We start from the raw sequence: 17706 nt of genomic DNA on the forward strand, positions 1-17706 counted from the left end.
TCCTCCCTTCAAAGAGGAGCTAGGAGTTCCCTTCGTGGCTCAGCGGTTAATGAATCTCGCTAGCATCCATGAGGACGTGGGTTCGATCCCTGGCCTTACTCAGGGGGTTAAGGATCCTGCATTGCCTTGAGCTGTGGTGTAGGTCACACACACGGCTCAGATCCTGCGTTGCTGTGGCTGTGGCGTAGGCCAGCAACTACTGCTCCAATTCAGCCCCTAGCCTGGGAACTTACATATGCCTCGGATGCAGTCCTAAAAAACAAGCCAAAAAAAAAAAAAAAGAGGTACTATCCAAGTAATTTTAGTAAACCCAAGGGTGTTTTTATCTATCTGATTCGTTTATGGTTGGATTGATTAAGGGGAACTGGGAAGAAATTAAACTTTTTGCATCTGAGTTTCTCCACTTTTATTTTAAAAAGATTTTTATGGCTGCACCACAGTATATGGAAGTTCCTGGGCCAGGGATTGCATTCAAGCTGAAGCTGTGACCTACACTACAGCTGCTGTAATGCCAGATCCTTTAACCCACTACACCAGCCCAGGATCAAACCTGCACTTCTGCAGCTGCCTGAGTCGCTGCAATCGGATTCTTAACCCACTATGCCACAGCGGAACCTCCTCTCTGCTTTTAAATATGGAGTGGTGCTTTGAGTCCGAACATGTTCATGTCTTTTGACCTAGTATTCTTCCTTCTAGGACTTAATCCTGCAGAAATAGATATAACCACACAATTCATAAACATCTTTCTCATCACACCTTCATCCTTTTTTAAATGATGGTCAGCATAAGAAGTCTTTGGCTCTGTCCCAGAAAACACATTGCACCAAATTTGTCGACATTGGTTTGCATTTAAACTGTCCTGGGATGCCTTTGTGAGCAGATTCCAAAGATTTGTTGCATACCTAAATCTTGGATGGATATCAGCAATGTAAGGGTACATTGTACTTGAAGGAGTCAAAAGTGCATACAAACATTAGAGGTAGCAGTGCTGGATATTATGGTTTAGCCTCCTTGCATTTTAGATCTTATAGGCCCAAACTCATCCTTGATTCTGGCTATGTATATTTAATACCATTCTGTATATGAACAAAATACTGTGTCAGTCTGGGTCCTCTGAGAGCAGACATCAAGACAGAGCTAGCCATGTAAGAGAAAAAGCTGGTGAAGGATAAAGGGGAGAGAGCAGGAGTAGGCAAGTTATTAAAAAATAAATAGGAGCTCCCTGGTGGCTCAGCAGCTTAAGGATCCGGCACTGTCACTGCTACAGCTCTGGTCATTGCTTGTGGCATGGGTTCCATCCCTGGCCCTGGAACTTCTGCATGCCGTGGGTGCTGCAAATAAATAAATAAGATAAACTAAAATAAACCAGGGTACTCCTGTGTAAGTATCTACAATCCAGACTTTGTTGACTGCATCCCAGTGGTATTAACATGTTCTTCTGGCCCCTAAGTATCAGATCTAGAGACCTGATCACATTAGAATTCAGTTTGTTTGCTCCTTCCCTTTCTCCTCCCTTCCTTCCTAACTGCTAAATACATCTTCACCACTAAATACTACTAAATACATTAGGATACGTGCTTCCATGAGGAGGCAGGTAAAGTCTGGTTCTCTCTTTTTTTGTCGTCTTAATAGCTGTTGAGGATCCTTGCACTACATCTATTAATTCATGAGGGGTTGCACAGTGCTGATGTTCTCATTATTTCTGCCTTCACTTATTAGCGTACTTCTATACGGTGAAACTGCCCCTTGTTAGCTATTTAGTTGCCTCAAGTTTTGGGACAAATGGGGAAGGTAGGAAGAATGCCAAAATCTTTTTTTTTTTTTTAATGATAAGTTGGTTCCTTAGCATTCCCCAAAGGTAACCAACCAATGAGAGTTTTTATTTGTTTAGTATTATTATGAGTGGATTTAAGCCATTGCATTGCTGTGGCTGTGGCTGCGGCTGTGGTGTAGGCCAGCAGCTACAGCTCCGATTCAACTCCTAGCCTGGGAACCTCCATATGCTTCAAGTGCAGCCCTAAAAAGACAAAACAAATAAAAAAGATAACATCACTTAGAATAGATCCTCTTCTCAACCACTCGTATCCATATTTAGGTTATCATTTCTATCATTTTACTAATCTTATCCCTGGTTTCATTCTTATTTCTCTTTCACTCTAATATTCTAACTTTTTCTTTCCTCCTTGAAGTATGTTTACCTCTGTAGTCTGGTTCTTACTTTTTGTAATAGAGGAGTATAAAGATAAGTAGGTGTAAGACAGCACTCGATGTACCAAAAAACATAGATTTAAAAATGTGTGTACACACGTTTATTTCCTTCCTCTGTGAGCTGGGAGGTCCCAGAAGCAATGACACCCCAGTAGCAATGGGCACACCTAGAGCCCAGATCTTGGTTTCGAATACCTTTCTTCAATAAAAGGAACCAAGGCTCACTGAAGACATAGCTGATTGTAGGGCTGGGCAGAGAAAGACAAGATGAGCCTGGAATATCTAGTAATACTAGAAAGTAAGGAAGGGCTCATAAACACACACACACCAACACAACGACAAAGGCATGTCAAGGGGACATAGGAGCCAGTTGAAGGGGCTCCCAGTGACCCAAACTGAGACAATCTGAGCAACAAAGTAAATAACATAGTATTGGATTAAAACCCCCAATATAAAGCAGCTATCTCTGAGTCCATAGGCATATAAATAAATGATCGACTAAATAAAGAAATGGGGGAGAAGAGACAACTCTTCTGTGCAGATGAATTTCAAATAATTTACATTGATACTCCACCCTCAAGGAAGTAGGACATAACTCCCTACTCCTTAACGGTGGCTGTACATAGACTTCCTTCCAAAGAGTATAGCAGGGGGCAGTCCTCAGTGTGGTGCAAGGGAATCGGCAATGTCTCTGCAGGGCTGGGACACAGGTTCGATCCCTGGCCCGGCACAGTGGATTAAAGGATCCAGTGTTGCTGCAGCTGTGGCATAGGTTGCAATTGTGGCTCAGATCTGATCCCTGGTTTGGGAACTCCACATGCTGCGGGACAGCCAAAAATGAGAAGAGGAAAAAAAAAAGCCCAAAGAGTATAGCACGGAAGCGATGGAAGCTGGGGTGGGGGGGAAATACCGTGGAGCAACCTGGCAAACACCAACTCAGCCAGGTGATCAAGATTAACATCAGTGGCGTTCCTATAGTGGCTCGCTGAACGACTCTGACTAGGATCCATGACGATGCGGGTTTGATCCCTGACCTCGCTCAGTGGGTTAAGGATCCGGTGTTGCTGTGAGCTATGGTGTAGGTTGAAGATGCAACTCAGATCCCCCGTTGCTGTGGCTGTGGCACAGGCTGGCAGCTGTATCTCTGATTGGACCCCTAGCCTGGGACCCTCCATATGCGGCAGGTGTGGCCCTAAAAAGCAAAAAAAAAAAAAAAAAAGATTAATATCATTGATAAGTCATGCACCCTTGATATAAAGTTAACCCACAACATTTTCCTCTACTTTTTCTGGCATTACCATACTAAATTTAAAAATCTATCTTTTATGAAAGTTTTTATTTATGGATGAAAGCCTGTACCCAGCTCTGAGCCGATAAATAAAGTATCAAGCATGGTTCCTGCCTTTGGTAACTTTGAATCTAGTGGGGAAAAAAAGATCTAGCAAGCATGTAATCCAGATATAAATAATAGATCATTATAGGGAAGTTTTAAAATGAGAAAAGCACAGCTATACTGGGGGCTGGTGTAGCTAGGGAGAGTTTCCAGGAAAACACACTTCTGTCTATGTGATCTGGATTTCTAGAAGAGGGGCATGATTAGGGTTGATTTAAGGGTTCAACAGATTCTCTTAAATATGATTTGTCACCAAAAAACCAACATACATATATATATATATATATATATATATATATATGCATTTCAGCCAACTTTATGATACATAATAAAATTAAATTACGATAAAGTAATATATGCTAGATTGTAAAAGTGGTGGTTCAGGTTGGTGGTTCAGTTCATCACAGTGTGGTCAGAATTTATTAGATGGGCAGCAAAATCTATGAATTGTGGACGATGCCTGCATTTATATTATATGTAGACCTGGTTAAATCTTTGTTGTTTCACATGTAGATGTTAATATGTTCCTCGACTTTGTTTTCCTTTTTTTTTTCCTTTTAGGATTATCTGCTGCCAAACTCTTAAATGAATATGGAATTAATGTTTTGGTTTTAGAAGCCCGGGACAGAGTTGGAGGAAGAACATACACAGTGAGGGTAAATGATTTTAATATTTACATATAAAATCTCACACAAACTAGAAGTGGGGTCACTAGAAGTCACTGAGCTAGAGGAAATCTCAGGAGTTTTTACGGTTAAGCCATTTGTCCTCCGTAGCCCTGAACTATTGCGTTAAATGTGTCTGTTCTTTTCAACAAACACCCACCAAAAAGTGATAGCTTCTGACCTTCAGTAGCTGATACTCTAGTGAAGAAAACAAATGCAATTAAAAAACTCCAATACAGCGTCATAATTTCCATATGAGAGACTTAAATAGATTATCTCAGGTGGGATTATGGTTCATCTGGACTCAAAGTGACCATGCACGCACAACACACACACATACACACATGCTCTCTCTCTCCCTCTCTCACACACATACACACACTTAGTATAAGTTCCTTTTTATTTATCCAGGGATACACAACTTAGAGGAAGCATGACCAATCATGACTATGGTAAACAGAGGCATATTTCTGTGCAACTTTTCCTGTAGTCCTTGCACCCTAAGAGGTGTGCTGCTGCCAGAGGCACTCTTCACTCAGATAGGGTCAGCTAGGCATTAGATGGCAGCCCAGTTCTTGCTACATCGCTGCCTTTTGATATTTGGGCTTACATCACCTTCTGGAAAGATGCATGCAAGCTAGCGTTGACTGCCATTTAAAGAAATGCTGGAGTTCCCTCCGTGACACAGTGGATTAAGGATCCAACAGTAGTAGCCTGGGTCGCTGTGGAGGTGTGGGTTCGATCCCTATCCTGGCCCAGTGGGTTAAAGGATCAGGCAGCTGTGGGTCAGATTCATTCCCTGGCTGGGGAACTTCCATATGCTGTGGGTATGGCCATAAAATTAAAAAAAAAAAAATGGTTGCAGGTTGTCGAACCTGAACTGATGAAAGGATGCAGGGAAGGATTTGGGGTGGGAAGGAACTATCGACAAAGATGGAGGCTAGGGGAACGTGCTGATTTAAGGGGAGGGTAGAGGCAGAGGAACCAGAGAGAAGCAGGGCAAGCAGAGGAGGAAGAGCAGATCAGAGCAGTACTGTGAAAATTAGTAGAGGAAAGAGGGAGGGGTGATGAATAGGCTTATTGCCTAGTGATAGGTGGCTATAGCATCTCTCAGTATCGTGTCCTCATTCAAGGCAGGAAACAGTGTGCAGAGGCGGCCCCAGTCTCATCTGCAGTGAAGCTTGTCCTCTAGTGGAAGACCCAGCAGACATTTGCTTTGGTCTCATTGGCCAGTGCCTGGGTACCTAGCTACCCTTAGCTGCTAAGGAGCCTGGGAAAGCAAGTCTTTAACATTTCTAGGCTGCATAATAGAAGCAGGCATGGAAAAGGGAATATATATGGATATGAAATAGCCAACCAAGAACATCTGAACTAGAATATTTGGGGGGGGGGGCACGTCCATGGCATGCAGAAGTTCCTGGGTCAGGGATCAAACCCACACCACAGCAGTGACAACACGGAAACCTTAACCTGCTGATCCACCAGGGAACTCCCTGAACTAGGATATTATACCAGCTCTTTCAGTTACATCAAGCTAAGGTCCCCTGCTGTCATTCACTTTCCTGCCTTTCTAGATGTACAGGAATGTATCCTAGGCCTGTCTTCACTTTGCTCTGAGAGTACCCTACAGCCTTGCTAATATCCTGTGGGCCAGCAGCCTCGGAATCACTATGGAGCTGGATAGAAAGGCAGAATCTCAAGCCCTGTCCCAGACCTGCTGTATCTGACTCTGCATTTTGACAAGATCCCTAAGGGATGATACAGAAGGGCTGCTCTTTGGCATATGTTTGCTTGCTTGCTTTACATTTATATAAATCCAGGGAGTTCCTGCTGTGGCTCAGCAGGTTAGGAACCCAACATAGTGTCTGTGAAATGTGGGTTCGATCCCTGGCCTCACTCAATGGGTTAAGGATCTGGCATTGCTGCAGGCTGTGGCGTAGGTCTCAGACATGGCCTGGATCTGGTGTTGCTGTGATTGTGGCATAGGCTAGCAGCTGCAGCTCCAATTCGACCCCTAGCCTGGGAACTTCCATATGCCACAGGTGAGGCCCTAAAAAATTATATAAACCCAGATGAATTGCATATGGAGAATTTCTGAGTACTTCCTCAGACGTAGTCCATGGGAAGCTGTGGGGCTTGGGAGTAAGGAGACTGGGATTCTGGTCCCTGTGCTGGCCTGGCATGCTGTCTTACCTTGGGTAAGTACTCTTAGCACTTTACATCTCAGCTTTCTCACCCGGGCAGTGAGATATCGTCTGAATGTACTTGATGCTCCCTCCAAGTTCAACTTCTAATTGAAGGCAGGGTGCTGTGGTGCAAGAGAAGGATTGCAAATGCTGCCTGTACCACTTTGTGGTATTTTCTGAAAAATACTCCTTCATTTTGGAGATAGTTATTAAGTTGTCCCTCCGCCCTACTTTTCTTATCTTTAAAACCTTCTGGTTATTAAATAGGGAGCATCAGTCATGTTGCAGATTTTGCAGTTAAGAACAAGTTTCTTTGTATAAGGGAAATGAAAATTCCAACATGCTTCTCCCCATCTATGTGATCACCCTGGCTGCTTTTTCATGCTGCATCATTTGTCAGCTTCATACAGGAACTACTGTGTATTGAGCATACTATTAAAACGCCCTTTGGGAGTTCCCATTGTAGCTCAGTGATAATGAACCCAACTAGTATCCATGAGGACGCAGGTTTGATCCCTGGCCTTGCTCAGTGGGTTAAGGATCCAGCATTGCCGTGAGCTGTGGTGTAGGTCGCAGACGCAGCTCGGATTTGACCCCTCACCTGGGAACTTCCATACCTGCGGGTGCAGCCCTAAAAAGATAAATAAATAAATAAATAAAATGCCCTTTCTGGTGTGTGAGAAAGGAACTCTGAAGTACTTAGAAAGGAGGACTTGGCATCTATAAGATGTCAAATGAATAGAAAGAGGAAAAAAAGAGCTTAATGAAGCAGGGACAGAAGTGGTATTTAATCAGAAATTGAATATTGTTATAATTGCTTCTACTAGCATAATCAATTAGAATAACTGGGGGGAGGAGATGCCATAAAAATTACTCTGGATCTTTAAGGACCGAGAGTTCGAATCCTGATATTGTCGCTTGACAGCTATTCAGGTGGATCTTCTATTAGTTCCGACCTTCCCAATGTTCTCCATCGTTCTGCAGGACCCCCTAAATGAAGCTGAGATGCCTGCAGGGCTACCACAAGATGTCATATCTGTTTCCTGATGGGGTTGCATCTTGTGAGCTCTTCAAAGGCGAAGTAATGAGATCAAAATCAAGATCCTCGAGATCGAGGGGCAACATACTAGAATATGGTGTTGCAGTTCTAGTATCTTCCTGCTGAGCCTGGGGCACTTCCTTTCAAATGTTTTGACAGAAACATTCTGTAAAATGCCTCATGCTTTTTACTACTTCACTTACTTTAAATAGAGTCAGTGTTCCAAAAACATCATACTTGGCAACTCCTAAGAGTTCTCTTGCCGTCTTTGTTAAATTTATTGGAGTACTGACTCCAGTTGTGTTCTTCATATCTTCAAAAAGATGTTAGAGATTAGAGAAGGTTTGGAGGGCAACACCAATAATTAGGAAAAGGGAACGTCAGGATTGTGTAGAGGCCAGATGAAAGTGGTCAGGGGAACGCTCCATTTCTGGTATTATGGCAGAATGGAAACCCTGATTGACTCTCCCTTTTGAAGTCAGTAGAATGCTAAATAAAATATTCTGACATAGAAGTTTTAAATGAGCAGATGATCTGGCTGCTGAACAGACATCTTGAACTTAACCCATCCAAACTGAATTTCTTTATCTTCCTCATCAAGGACACTCTTCCAGGAGTTCCCATTGTGGCTCAGTGGTAACGAACCCAACTAGCGTCCATGAGAATGTGGGTTCCATCCCTGGCCTTGCTCAGTGGGTTAAGGATCCGGCGTTGCTGTGAGCTGTGGTGTAGGTCGCAGAAGTAGCTCGGATCTGGTGTTGCTGTGGCTGTGGTGTAGGCCAGCGGCTACAGCTCTGATTCAGTCCCTAGCCTGGGAACTTCCATATGCTGCAGGTGCAGCCCTAAAAAGAGGGGGGAAAAAAAAGAAGAAAAAGAACACTCTTCTAGCAGCCTTCCCCCTAAGAGAGGATGGCAGCTCCACACAAACATTGTATGGCCCCATATTCATTCCGTCAGGAAGTATTTTTGGCTCTGCCTTCAGAATATATCCAGAACCCACCCTTCCACTTCCATGTCTGCCTCCTGGTGGGAGCTACCATCCTCTCTAGGGCAGATTTCTACACTAGCCTTTTACCTCATTTCCCTACTTATACCCTCGCTCCCTGTAATCTAATCTTCATGCCACAGCCAGAACGAGCCTTTCCCATAGAAGTCAGATCGTGACACTTCTCTGCTTAAAACCTTCCAGAGACTCCCCTTCTCACTCAGAGTAAAAGCCAGTGTGCTTTTACTTGATGCCTTGTGAGGATTTCCATGATCTGCCTTCAGGAACTTCGCTAATCTCATCTCTAATTCTCTTTTCTTTGCTCTGTTCTGGAGTGAGCTAGACACACGGGCCTGTGTTTCTTGACCACACCAGGCACATTTCTGCCTTAGAATCTTGGCACTGGCTCTTTTCTTCTGCTGGGAATGCTCTTGTCCCAGATAGGCACATGGGTAACTCCCTCACCTCCTTCAAGTCTTTATGCAAATATCACCTTGTCTCAAGGCCTACGTGTCCCTTGAATTTTAAGCTGAAATCTTTCCTTCTCTCCTCTGCAGTTTCAATCTGCCTTGTCCTATTCTAGCTTTTTTTTTCTTTTTCTTTTTCACTGTTATCCACTTCTAAGGTACTTGTTTATTGTGATTGTGGTTCATTTTCTGTCTCTTCCTACTAAATGAAAGCTCCTTGTGTGCAGGGATCTTTATTTTGTTCATTGATGTAACAGAAGCTTCTTGAACAGTATCTGGCATCTTGTAGGAGCTCAAGGTATAGTTGTTGAATGAATCCCCAAAGCAAAGTAACAACATGAAGCCTAGGGGTTAAATGAGGTCAAAATTTGACTTTCATCTTGAATGCCTACTGAAACTTAAAGACTTTGCAGTTGCACTATGCTGGCCATATGGCATGCAGGGAACAGGAGGTAAAATCCAGAACCTGTTGTAGGTAGGGGATTTCGATAGGAAACACTCCAAATTGGAATCCCTTATGCTATACTCCGTATATCAAAGTAAAAGCGAAATAAACCTTACTGTTCAAAAAGTGGGGAAAATAAAGCTTGCCTTCATCCATGGTTTCCATCTAAATTTATACTGCCAAGGTGAGAAACCTTGCACAGAACATTTGGTTTAAATGTCAAAGTGGCTGGCGGAAATAAACGCAAATCCTTTCCACCCAGGCCTCAAATAACTTACATAGAAAAAGTTCAAAGGAAAATGAGGAACTCATAGACCGCAGTGACAAAACATACAAGGAAACAAGGCACTGAAAGAGAACAAAGTAGAAGAAAATGATCCAGAAGAATTTTATAACGGTTGAGTCATACGAGGATAAAAAAAATATACTGTTTAGCTTGTTTTCAAGAAAAGAAGTGCTTAAAACTAGGAGCAGGGGAAAGAAACTAAAAAGAAAATGATTAAGTAGTTTAAAAAATAATTTGTAGAAATGAAAACACACTTAAAATGAAAAACTCAGGAACAGATTAAACAGTATATTAGACACAGCTGAAGTGAAGTGAGTGAAATTATCTAGAATGCAATTCAGAGATAAAGATTGGAAAATGTTATGGCAAGCAAGGGTAGGGGCAGCTAAGACATGAAGGATAGTGTTATGAGATAGTGTTATGATGGTATAAAATAATGGCTGAGGATTTTCCTGCATTGGTCCCTGGTGTCTTCACATGTCCACAGCATGTGAAGGGAAAAGATTTATGGTGACCAAAGCGGACAGATGGAGGGGGCAGAGGGATGGACTGGGGGTTTGGGACTGGCATATGCAGTGATGTATCTTGCATATATATATTGCATATATTAAGATATGGAATGATTGGCCAACAGGGACCTGCTGTATAGCAGAGAGGACTCTACCCAAATTCTGTGTCCATCTCTGTGGGAGAAGAATCTGAAAGAGGATGGATGCGTGTACATGTAGAACTGAATCACTTTGGTGTCCAGCAGAAATGATCACAACCTTGTAAATCAATTATACTTTGATAACACTTTAAAATATGAAAAAAAGGGTGATGATAGCCATTGGAAAAAGAAAAAGGAAAAGAAATTCTCACCCAGACATGAAAGCTACAGTATATCAGAGAAAGGATCTAACATTTTTTAGGTCTAAAAGTAACTTTTTTAGAAACAAAAAAAGCAAATCGTGCATACTCTAAAAAAAATCAGTAATTCGACTTTTGAGTGACTCTTCAATAGCAAAAACAGATGCCAAAAGATAGGGAAACAATGCCTTTGCTGTTCTAAGAAAGAGAAAGTAACCAGAATTTGTTATTTGCTCGGGCTATCTTTTTATCAAACTGACAAAAATAGAGAGTTTAGGACCCAGATTGGAGGAAATTGTAAGGAATGTGTTTTAAGAAGGAGGAAACTGATAACAAGTAAAAGGTCTGATATCTAAGAGGGGCCAGTGAGCAAAGATATCAGTAAATATTTATATAAAATTTAGCAACATCAACAACAGAATAAAACAAAGTAATGTCAAATTTGTTGGGAAACAAACCTGAAACAAAGTACTTTTATAGTTTACAGATTGGAAGTATGATCACAGTTGATGCATGAGGATTTTTGTGTTTTTCCATAGAAAGATAATATATTGATAAACTTCAGACTATATTAAGTATGCCTGTTATAGCTAGGAAAATGTCCAAAGGAATAGGCCTGATTGTATAATTTCCAAACAAGTAGAAGAAAAAACTTGAAAAGAAAAGGAAGACCCTTAATCCAAAAGAAAGAAAGAATTCAGGGAGGAAACTATTAATGTGGGACAAATGGAAAGCCATAATAAAATAAGACATTTTATTTTATTATTTTTTTTTTTTTCAGGGCTGCACCTATGGCATATGGAAGTTTCTGGGTGAGGGGTTGAATCACAGCTGCAGCCTCTGGCCTACGCCAGAGCCACAGTAACAGCAATGCCAGATCCGAGCCACATCTGAGACCTATGCCAAAGCTTGCAGCAACACCAGACCCTTAACCCACTGAGCGAGGCCAGTGATTGAACCCACATCCTCATGGACACCAGCTGGGTTCTTAACCTGCTGAGCCACAGTGGGAACTCCAAGTTAAGACATTTTAAAAGAGAAGTTCCCTGGTGGCCTAATGGTTAAGGATCTGGCATTGCCACTGCTCTGGCGAGGGTTTTATTCCTGGCCTGGGAACTTCCACATGCTGTGGGGCACAGCCGTAAAAAAAAAAAAAAAAAAAAGACATTTAAAAACAAATAGGAGTTCCCGTCGTGGCGCAGTGGTTAACGAATCCAACTAGGAACCATGAGGTTGCGGGTTCAATCTCTGCCCTTGCTCAGTGGGTTGACAATCCGGCGTTGCCGTGAGCTGTGGTGTAGGTTGCAGACGCGGCTCGGATCCCGCGTTGCTGTGGCTCTGGCGTAGGCCGGTGGCTACAGCTCCGATTGGACCCCTAGCTTGGGAACCTCCATATGCCGCGGGAGCGGCCCAAGAAATAGCAAAAAAAAAAAGGACAAAAAACCCCCCAAATAATACTAATAAATGAGCTAAACTTAATTAAAAGGAGGGAAATGTCAGAATAAAGAAAACTGGAACTGAAAGAAAAAGATAGTATACAAATACTAATGGAAGCGGTTTTAGCTATATTAATATTAGATAAAATAAACTTTAAACAAAAACTGTTTCATTAAGTATCAGTACATAATGATAAAAGACCCAGAATATTGAGCAATTCTAAACTTGTATATACTGAATAACGTACCCTCAAAATATAAAGCAGAAATTGACAGGAATCAAAGATAAATGCCCAACAGAAAAGGGGATTTTTAACATGCTTTTCTAAGTTAGTAATAAATGAAGGAAACAAAAATAATTGCAAATTAATCATTTTCTAATAGACTTGTGTAAAACATGCCTATTACTTAATATGACTGTGTTCTTTTTAAATGGAAATGGAACATCTTTGAAAATCAACCATGTGATATAAAGTGAGCTTCAAGGATTAATATCATATAATCCATATTCTTTGCTCACAATGCAGTTATGACAAAGATAGCTAAAACAAAACAAAACAAAAAAAAACCTTTCCAGTTGTAGAAATTGAAACAGCAAAACTGGACTTCCCTGGTGGCCTAACGGTTAAGGATCCAGCATTGTCACTATTGTGGCTCAAGTCACTGCTGTGGCTCTGGTTCAATCCCTGGCTCGATAACTTCTGCATACCAAGGGTGCAGCCAAAACCCCCAAAAAACAAAACCAAAAAACGCAATACTCAGAGTTCCCATTGTGGCTCAGTGGTTAACGAATCCGACTAGGAACCATGAGGTTTGGGGTTCGATCCCTGGCCTCGCTCACTGGGTTAAGGATCCAGCATTGCTGTGAGCTGCGGTGTAGGTGGCAGTCGTGGCTCGGATCCCAAGTTGCTGTGATCTCGAGTTGCTGTGGCTCTGGCGTAGGCTGGTGGCTACAGCTCAGATTAGACCCCTAGCCTGGGAACCTCTGTATGCCTCGGAAAGACAAAAAGACCTAAAACAAAACAAAACAAAACAAAACAAAAAAACCCCCAATACTCTAGTGCAAGAAAACAGACAAGGGCTGTAAAAGAAAGGCAAATCACAGGGCAATCTCTAGTCCACTTATGAACACAGATAAAAAATTCTGAACAAACTAGTAACAAAGCATATCCTGAAATGGAAAGATAATATCAGGCTAGGTTACTCTAGGAAGGCAAGGTTGCATATTCTAGACAATCAATTTTCTGGAAACAACAGATTAGGTAAATCATCCCAACCCTTCCACTAAACATAAGAGACTAGACAATTTGAACTGTACACACACACACACTCGCACACAAATCTTCAAAGCATCAGAGATGCTAACAAGGTAGTGAAGAGTCTCTGGGCCAACATACCCCCAGAAAAGATTGACCTGCTCTTCCCCTAGGGCTGGGGAGGTGGGAGTTTGAAGAAGAAGCAAGTGAGAGGTTAAGCAGTATTTGCAAAAGTCTTAAAAAGCTAGGGCAACTGAAGGTCAAGTCTCGAGCCCACCAAAATGTGTGTGTATGGAGGATAGTGTTGGTAAACGCCTTGTGCTTTGGGTTGGACTGCATCCTGGCCCTAAGGGTGAACAGCAGAAGGACTAGGCCATATTTGCATTTCAACCCGGTTTCAAATCATCTCAGGCAGAGGAAATATAATCAACTTATCTAGTATCATTAGCGTTCCCCAGTGCTGGGCAGAAGCAGACAGAAGGCCTCTCGAGAAAGATAAAATCCTCCTGGGGTTCAGATTATTTCTATATTTTCTCAAATTCAGTGAGTGGCACACAATAAGAAATAATCAAGCCAACAAAGAGGAAAGACAACATGAATTAGAGCTGGTATAAACAACATAGAAACAGACCCATAAGATGTTATTACAGATATACTAATGCTCTATTTATTAAATCCTGGGGGGAAATGTGTTACTAAAAAAGCCGGGGGAAATATAGAACTGCATTTAAGAAGGGGAAGGTAGGAGTTCCCGCTGTGGTGCAGGGGAGGATCCAGCATTGTCTCTGAGGCATGGATTCGATCCCCAGCCTGGTGCAGAGGGTTAAGGATCCAGGGTTGCCACAGCTGTGACATAGGTCACAGCTGAAGCTCAGATTTGATCTCTGGCCCCAGAAAAAAAATAAAGAAAAAAGGAGGAGGGAGTAAATTCCAGTTTATGAAAGAAGTTTTGCATGTATAAATTTTTTTAGGTATATGAATCTTCGTATGCCTTTTTGTACTCTTGTCCTATGAGGCATTCTCCCCTGCAGGTGTGTTAAAATAGAATCAGGAGCCCAGCAGTGTGGGCTGATGAAGATTTCATCTGCTGGAAATCAGAGAATTATGCCTAATAAATCTCTGGGTGGCCCCTTCAGCAACAACCCCAAAGAAAAGCATACATACGAACCTAAGTGCTTTGAAAAGGATCCAGATCAGTAGGATGTACTATAGTGTTCATCCTTTATGCATGTTATTGCTGAATTGGCCTCACCAGTAACTAGGCAAATGGGATTACTCAGTGCTGTGTCACATAGGGTTGTGCTCAGTTCTCGAGTGGAGGAGAAAGGATTTCTATTTTCAGTTTCACAGTATAAAAGAGATGTAAAAAATAAACAAGGTTTTTTTTATGACATAAGAAACTTATTTTTTTTAAAGGTCTAACTAAAGTTTTCTGGCCACTTTTTCTCTTTCTACAGAACGAAAATGTTGATTACGTGGATGTTGGTGGGGCTTATGTCGGACCGACCCAGAATAGGATCTTAAGGTTATCTAAGGAACTGGGTTTAGAAACTTACAAAGTGAATGTAAATGAGTGTCTCGTTCAGTATGTCAAGGTAAGCCTGGTGTTTTACTCGTGTGACTGATGGGAGGGCATTTTATTTGGGAAAACATTTGGTTGGGTTTTTAGTTGTTTTTTTCTCAAAGCAATCATTAAAGTAGGTTCTCAGCTTTAAAGTAGTATTCTTCTACCTTTTTTTTTTTTTTTTTTGGCTGTGCCCGCATCATGCAGAAGTTCCTAGGCCAGGGATCAAACCCACATCACAGCAATGATGTGGTGGAATCCTTATTTGCTAGGCTACCAGGGAACTCCCTGCCTTTTCTTTTTTTTTTCTTTTTCTTTCTTTCTTTTTTTTAAATCCCTGTGGGAGTTTCCACTGTGGCTCAGCAGGTTAAGGACCCAATGTTGTTTCTGTGAGGATGCAGGTTCAATCCCTGGCCTCACTCAGTGGGTTAAGGATCAGGCATTTCTATAAGCTGTGGCATCGGTCGCAGATGCAGCTCCAATTGGACCCCTGGCCCGGGAATTTCCATAATCTTCAGGCAGAGCTGTAGAAAGAAAAAAAAAAAAAATCCCTGTGGGCTCCTGGAATCACTCCAAGTGGTCATGCTTCAGCTCGATCCTCCTCCACATCACCCACTGTGACCCTCGAAGGCTACACACCCATCTCCAGTCCAGCTGGAGTAGGGGTGGGAGGCTCTTAACTTCCTTCCCTCCACTTCCTTTAGGGATCGAGGAGGCTCCTGTGTGTGTGTGTGTGTGTGTGTGCGCGCGCGCGCGCGCACGCGTGAGCACGTGTACACACACACGTACAAACATCCCCCCCACACACACACAACCCAGGCAGCTCCTGAAGCACCTACGAGGCAATTCTAAGGCCTCAAGGAACACGGTAGTTTGAAGCCACTTCTTGAGACTTTGAACGGTTCTTCCTCCTCATTCTCACCTACCATTTCTTTGCACACTTTGATAATTTCCTCTGCACCCCGCCATGACTCTCGGGAAGTCTAGCTCAGTTGCGCAGTTTCCTCCTGTTTAAACAAGACATTGTTTAAACTCTTAGTGCTGATATCCACTCAAGAAACAGCAGCTGTTGCCAATGTTATTCTTTCTTCCTGAAGCCAAACATGGAGCAGCTGGAGACTGGAAAGGCGCCTTGAGAAATCAAGTTTCCGATCTGACATTGCCGCCCGCTTCCTGGAACCCTAGTGTCGCCAGGACAGGGGTGGTTTATCTCATTCTCACGCCATGATCCCCACACCAAGTAACTACATCACTTTTCAACAGACACATCCACCCCCCTCTCCCAGCAATCATGTGGCATCTTCAGGGCCTTTCCGAGCAGGGAATTAAGGAGACTTGAGGCGTCTGCATGTCAGTGTGCAATCAGGGAGCTCAGGCATCTTGGGAAGCTCTGGCAGATGGTTTGGGTTCCTCTGGGGTGCTTGGGAGACCTGGCAGTGAGACAGGAGAAAACAGCAGTAACCTTTAGAAAATCTGGGTTCAGCTGTCAAGGGAGGCATAGAGAAAGTATAAAACGAAATTAACCAACAACAAAAAGAAATCGGATTCCTGTCGTTGCTCAGCGGAGATGAATCTGACTAGTATTCATGAGGACGCAGGTTCGATCTCTGGCCTCGCTCAGTGGGTTACGTTGCCATGAACTGTGGTGTAGGTTGCAGACATGGCTCGGATCTGGCATTGCTGTGGCTGTGGCGTAGGCCGGCGGCTATAGCTCTGATTCGACCCCTAGCCTGGGAACCTCCTTATGCCTCGGGTGTGGCCCCAAAAAGACAAAAAAAAAAAAAAAGAACACAGGGAACTAGATCCAATCCTTGGGATAGACCGTGATGGAAGATAATATGAGAAAAAAGAATATATATATGTATGCCTAGTTCACTATGCTGTACAGCAGAAATTGACACAACACTGTAAATCAACTATGCTTTAATAAAAAAAATAATTCAAACAAATTATACAAAGTGTTTGTGAACACTGGCTTCAATAGGCCATGATCAAAAAGAAAAAACGGCTTCCCCACTTTGTCTTCTCTGCACAGCATGGTGTTTACCTCAGCCAGTAAGTAAACAATAGCAACTAACATTTATTGAGCACTTTGAAGTGTAGTATCCTGTTTAATGCAGGGAGAGAGAGCAAATCTTTTGCACTCAACTGATAATCAAACAGTCATGTAAAGAAAGTCATGCTCTAGTCCCACTGGGAGGCAAATGAATCTGATGAGCATCGTGGAATCTGAGCAGACTTATGCTCCATTTTACAGAGGAGAAAACTGAGGTTCAGCGACGTACAGTGACTTGACAAAGCTCTAAAACCAGTAATAGTCTGCATACCCCCGAGCTTGTGCTCCTCATGATAAATTTTAGGATTTCCTTACAAATAAGCACAAAATTAAGATGCTAAACACTGTTCTTTTTATTTAAGACACTGTCATCTAACGAAAAGATGGCAAATAGAAATACTTACCATTAAACCATCCCCTCACATACTTTGAGTTGCCAAAAAACACATATTTTCACCCAAGGTAGACAGCAATGTTAAGGCAAAAAAGTGGTGCATCTGTTAGGGGTTCATTTATTTTATCTGAAAGAGTACCTTTCTGCTCATGTTTCTAATAAATCATATCATTTCTGCAATGAGACATACTCAGGGTAGTAGATGTTTTTATAATGACCAGGAAACACAAGTGAGGAGGCTGGATTCGGGAAAAAGCAGGAAGATGTTCATTTAAGTATTGCAGGTAAGATTGATAGTATACTTAGAGCAAAAAATAATTTCACTTAAGAATATCTCAGGAGTTCCCGTTGTGGCTCAGTGGGTTAGGAACCCAACTAGTATCCATGAGGATGGGTTGGATCCCTGGCCTCACTCAGTGGGTTAAGGATCTGGCGTTGCCTGGAGCTGTGGTGTAGGTGGAAGACGAGGCTCGGATC

At 42.4% G+C, this 17706-nt stretch overlaps 1 protein-coding gene across 3 annotated transcripts in view; it reads left to right on the forward strand.

Annotated features, from left to right (window-relative positions):
- The window catches only part of MAOA (monoamine oxidase A), a 75410-nt gene that overhangs the window by 14394 nt on the left and 43310 nt on the right, over window positions 1-17706 (forward strand). For 2 of the 3 annotated variants that reach the window (XM_047764456.1, XM_047764458.1), the window contains 2 exons: window positions 4163-4257; window positions 14673-14810. In XM_047764456.1, the coding sequence (XP_047620412.1) occupies window positions 4163-4257; window positions 14673-14810 (233 nt within the window). The remainder of the gene's footprint in view (window positions 1-4162; window positions 4258-14672; window positions 14811-17706) is intronic. The other variant, XM_047764459.1, reaches the window with a different exon arrangement.

This window comes from Phacochoerus africanus, chromosome X (genome assembly GCF_016906955.1).
Source record: "Phacochoerus africanus isolate WHEZ1 chromosome X, ROS_Pafr_v1, whole genome shotgun sequence".
NCBI classification, from domain to species: Eukaryota; Metazoa; Chordata; class Mammalia; order Artiodactyla; family Suidae; genus Phacochoerus; species Phacochoerus africanus.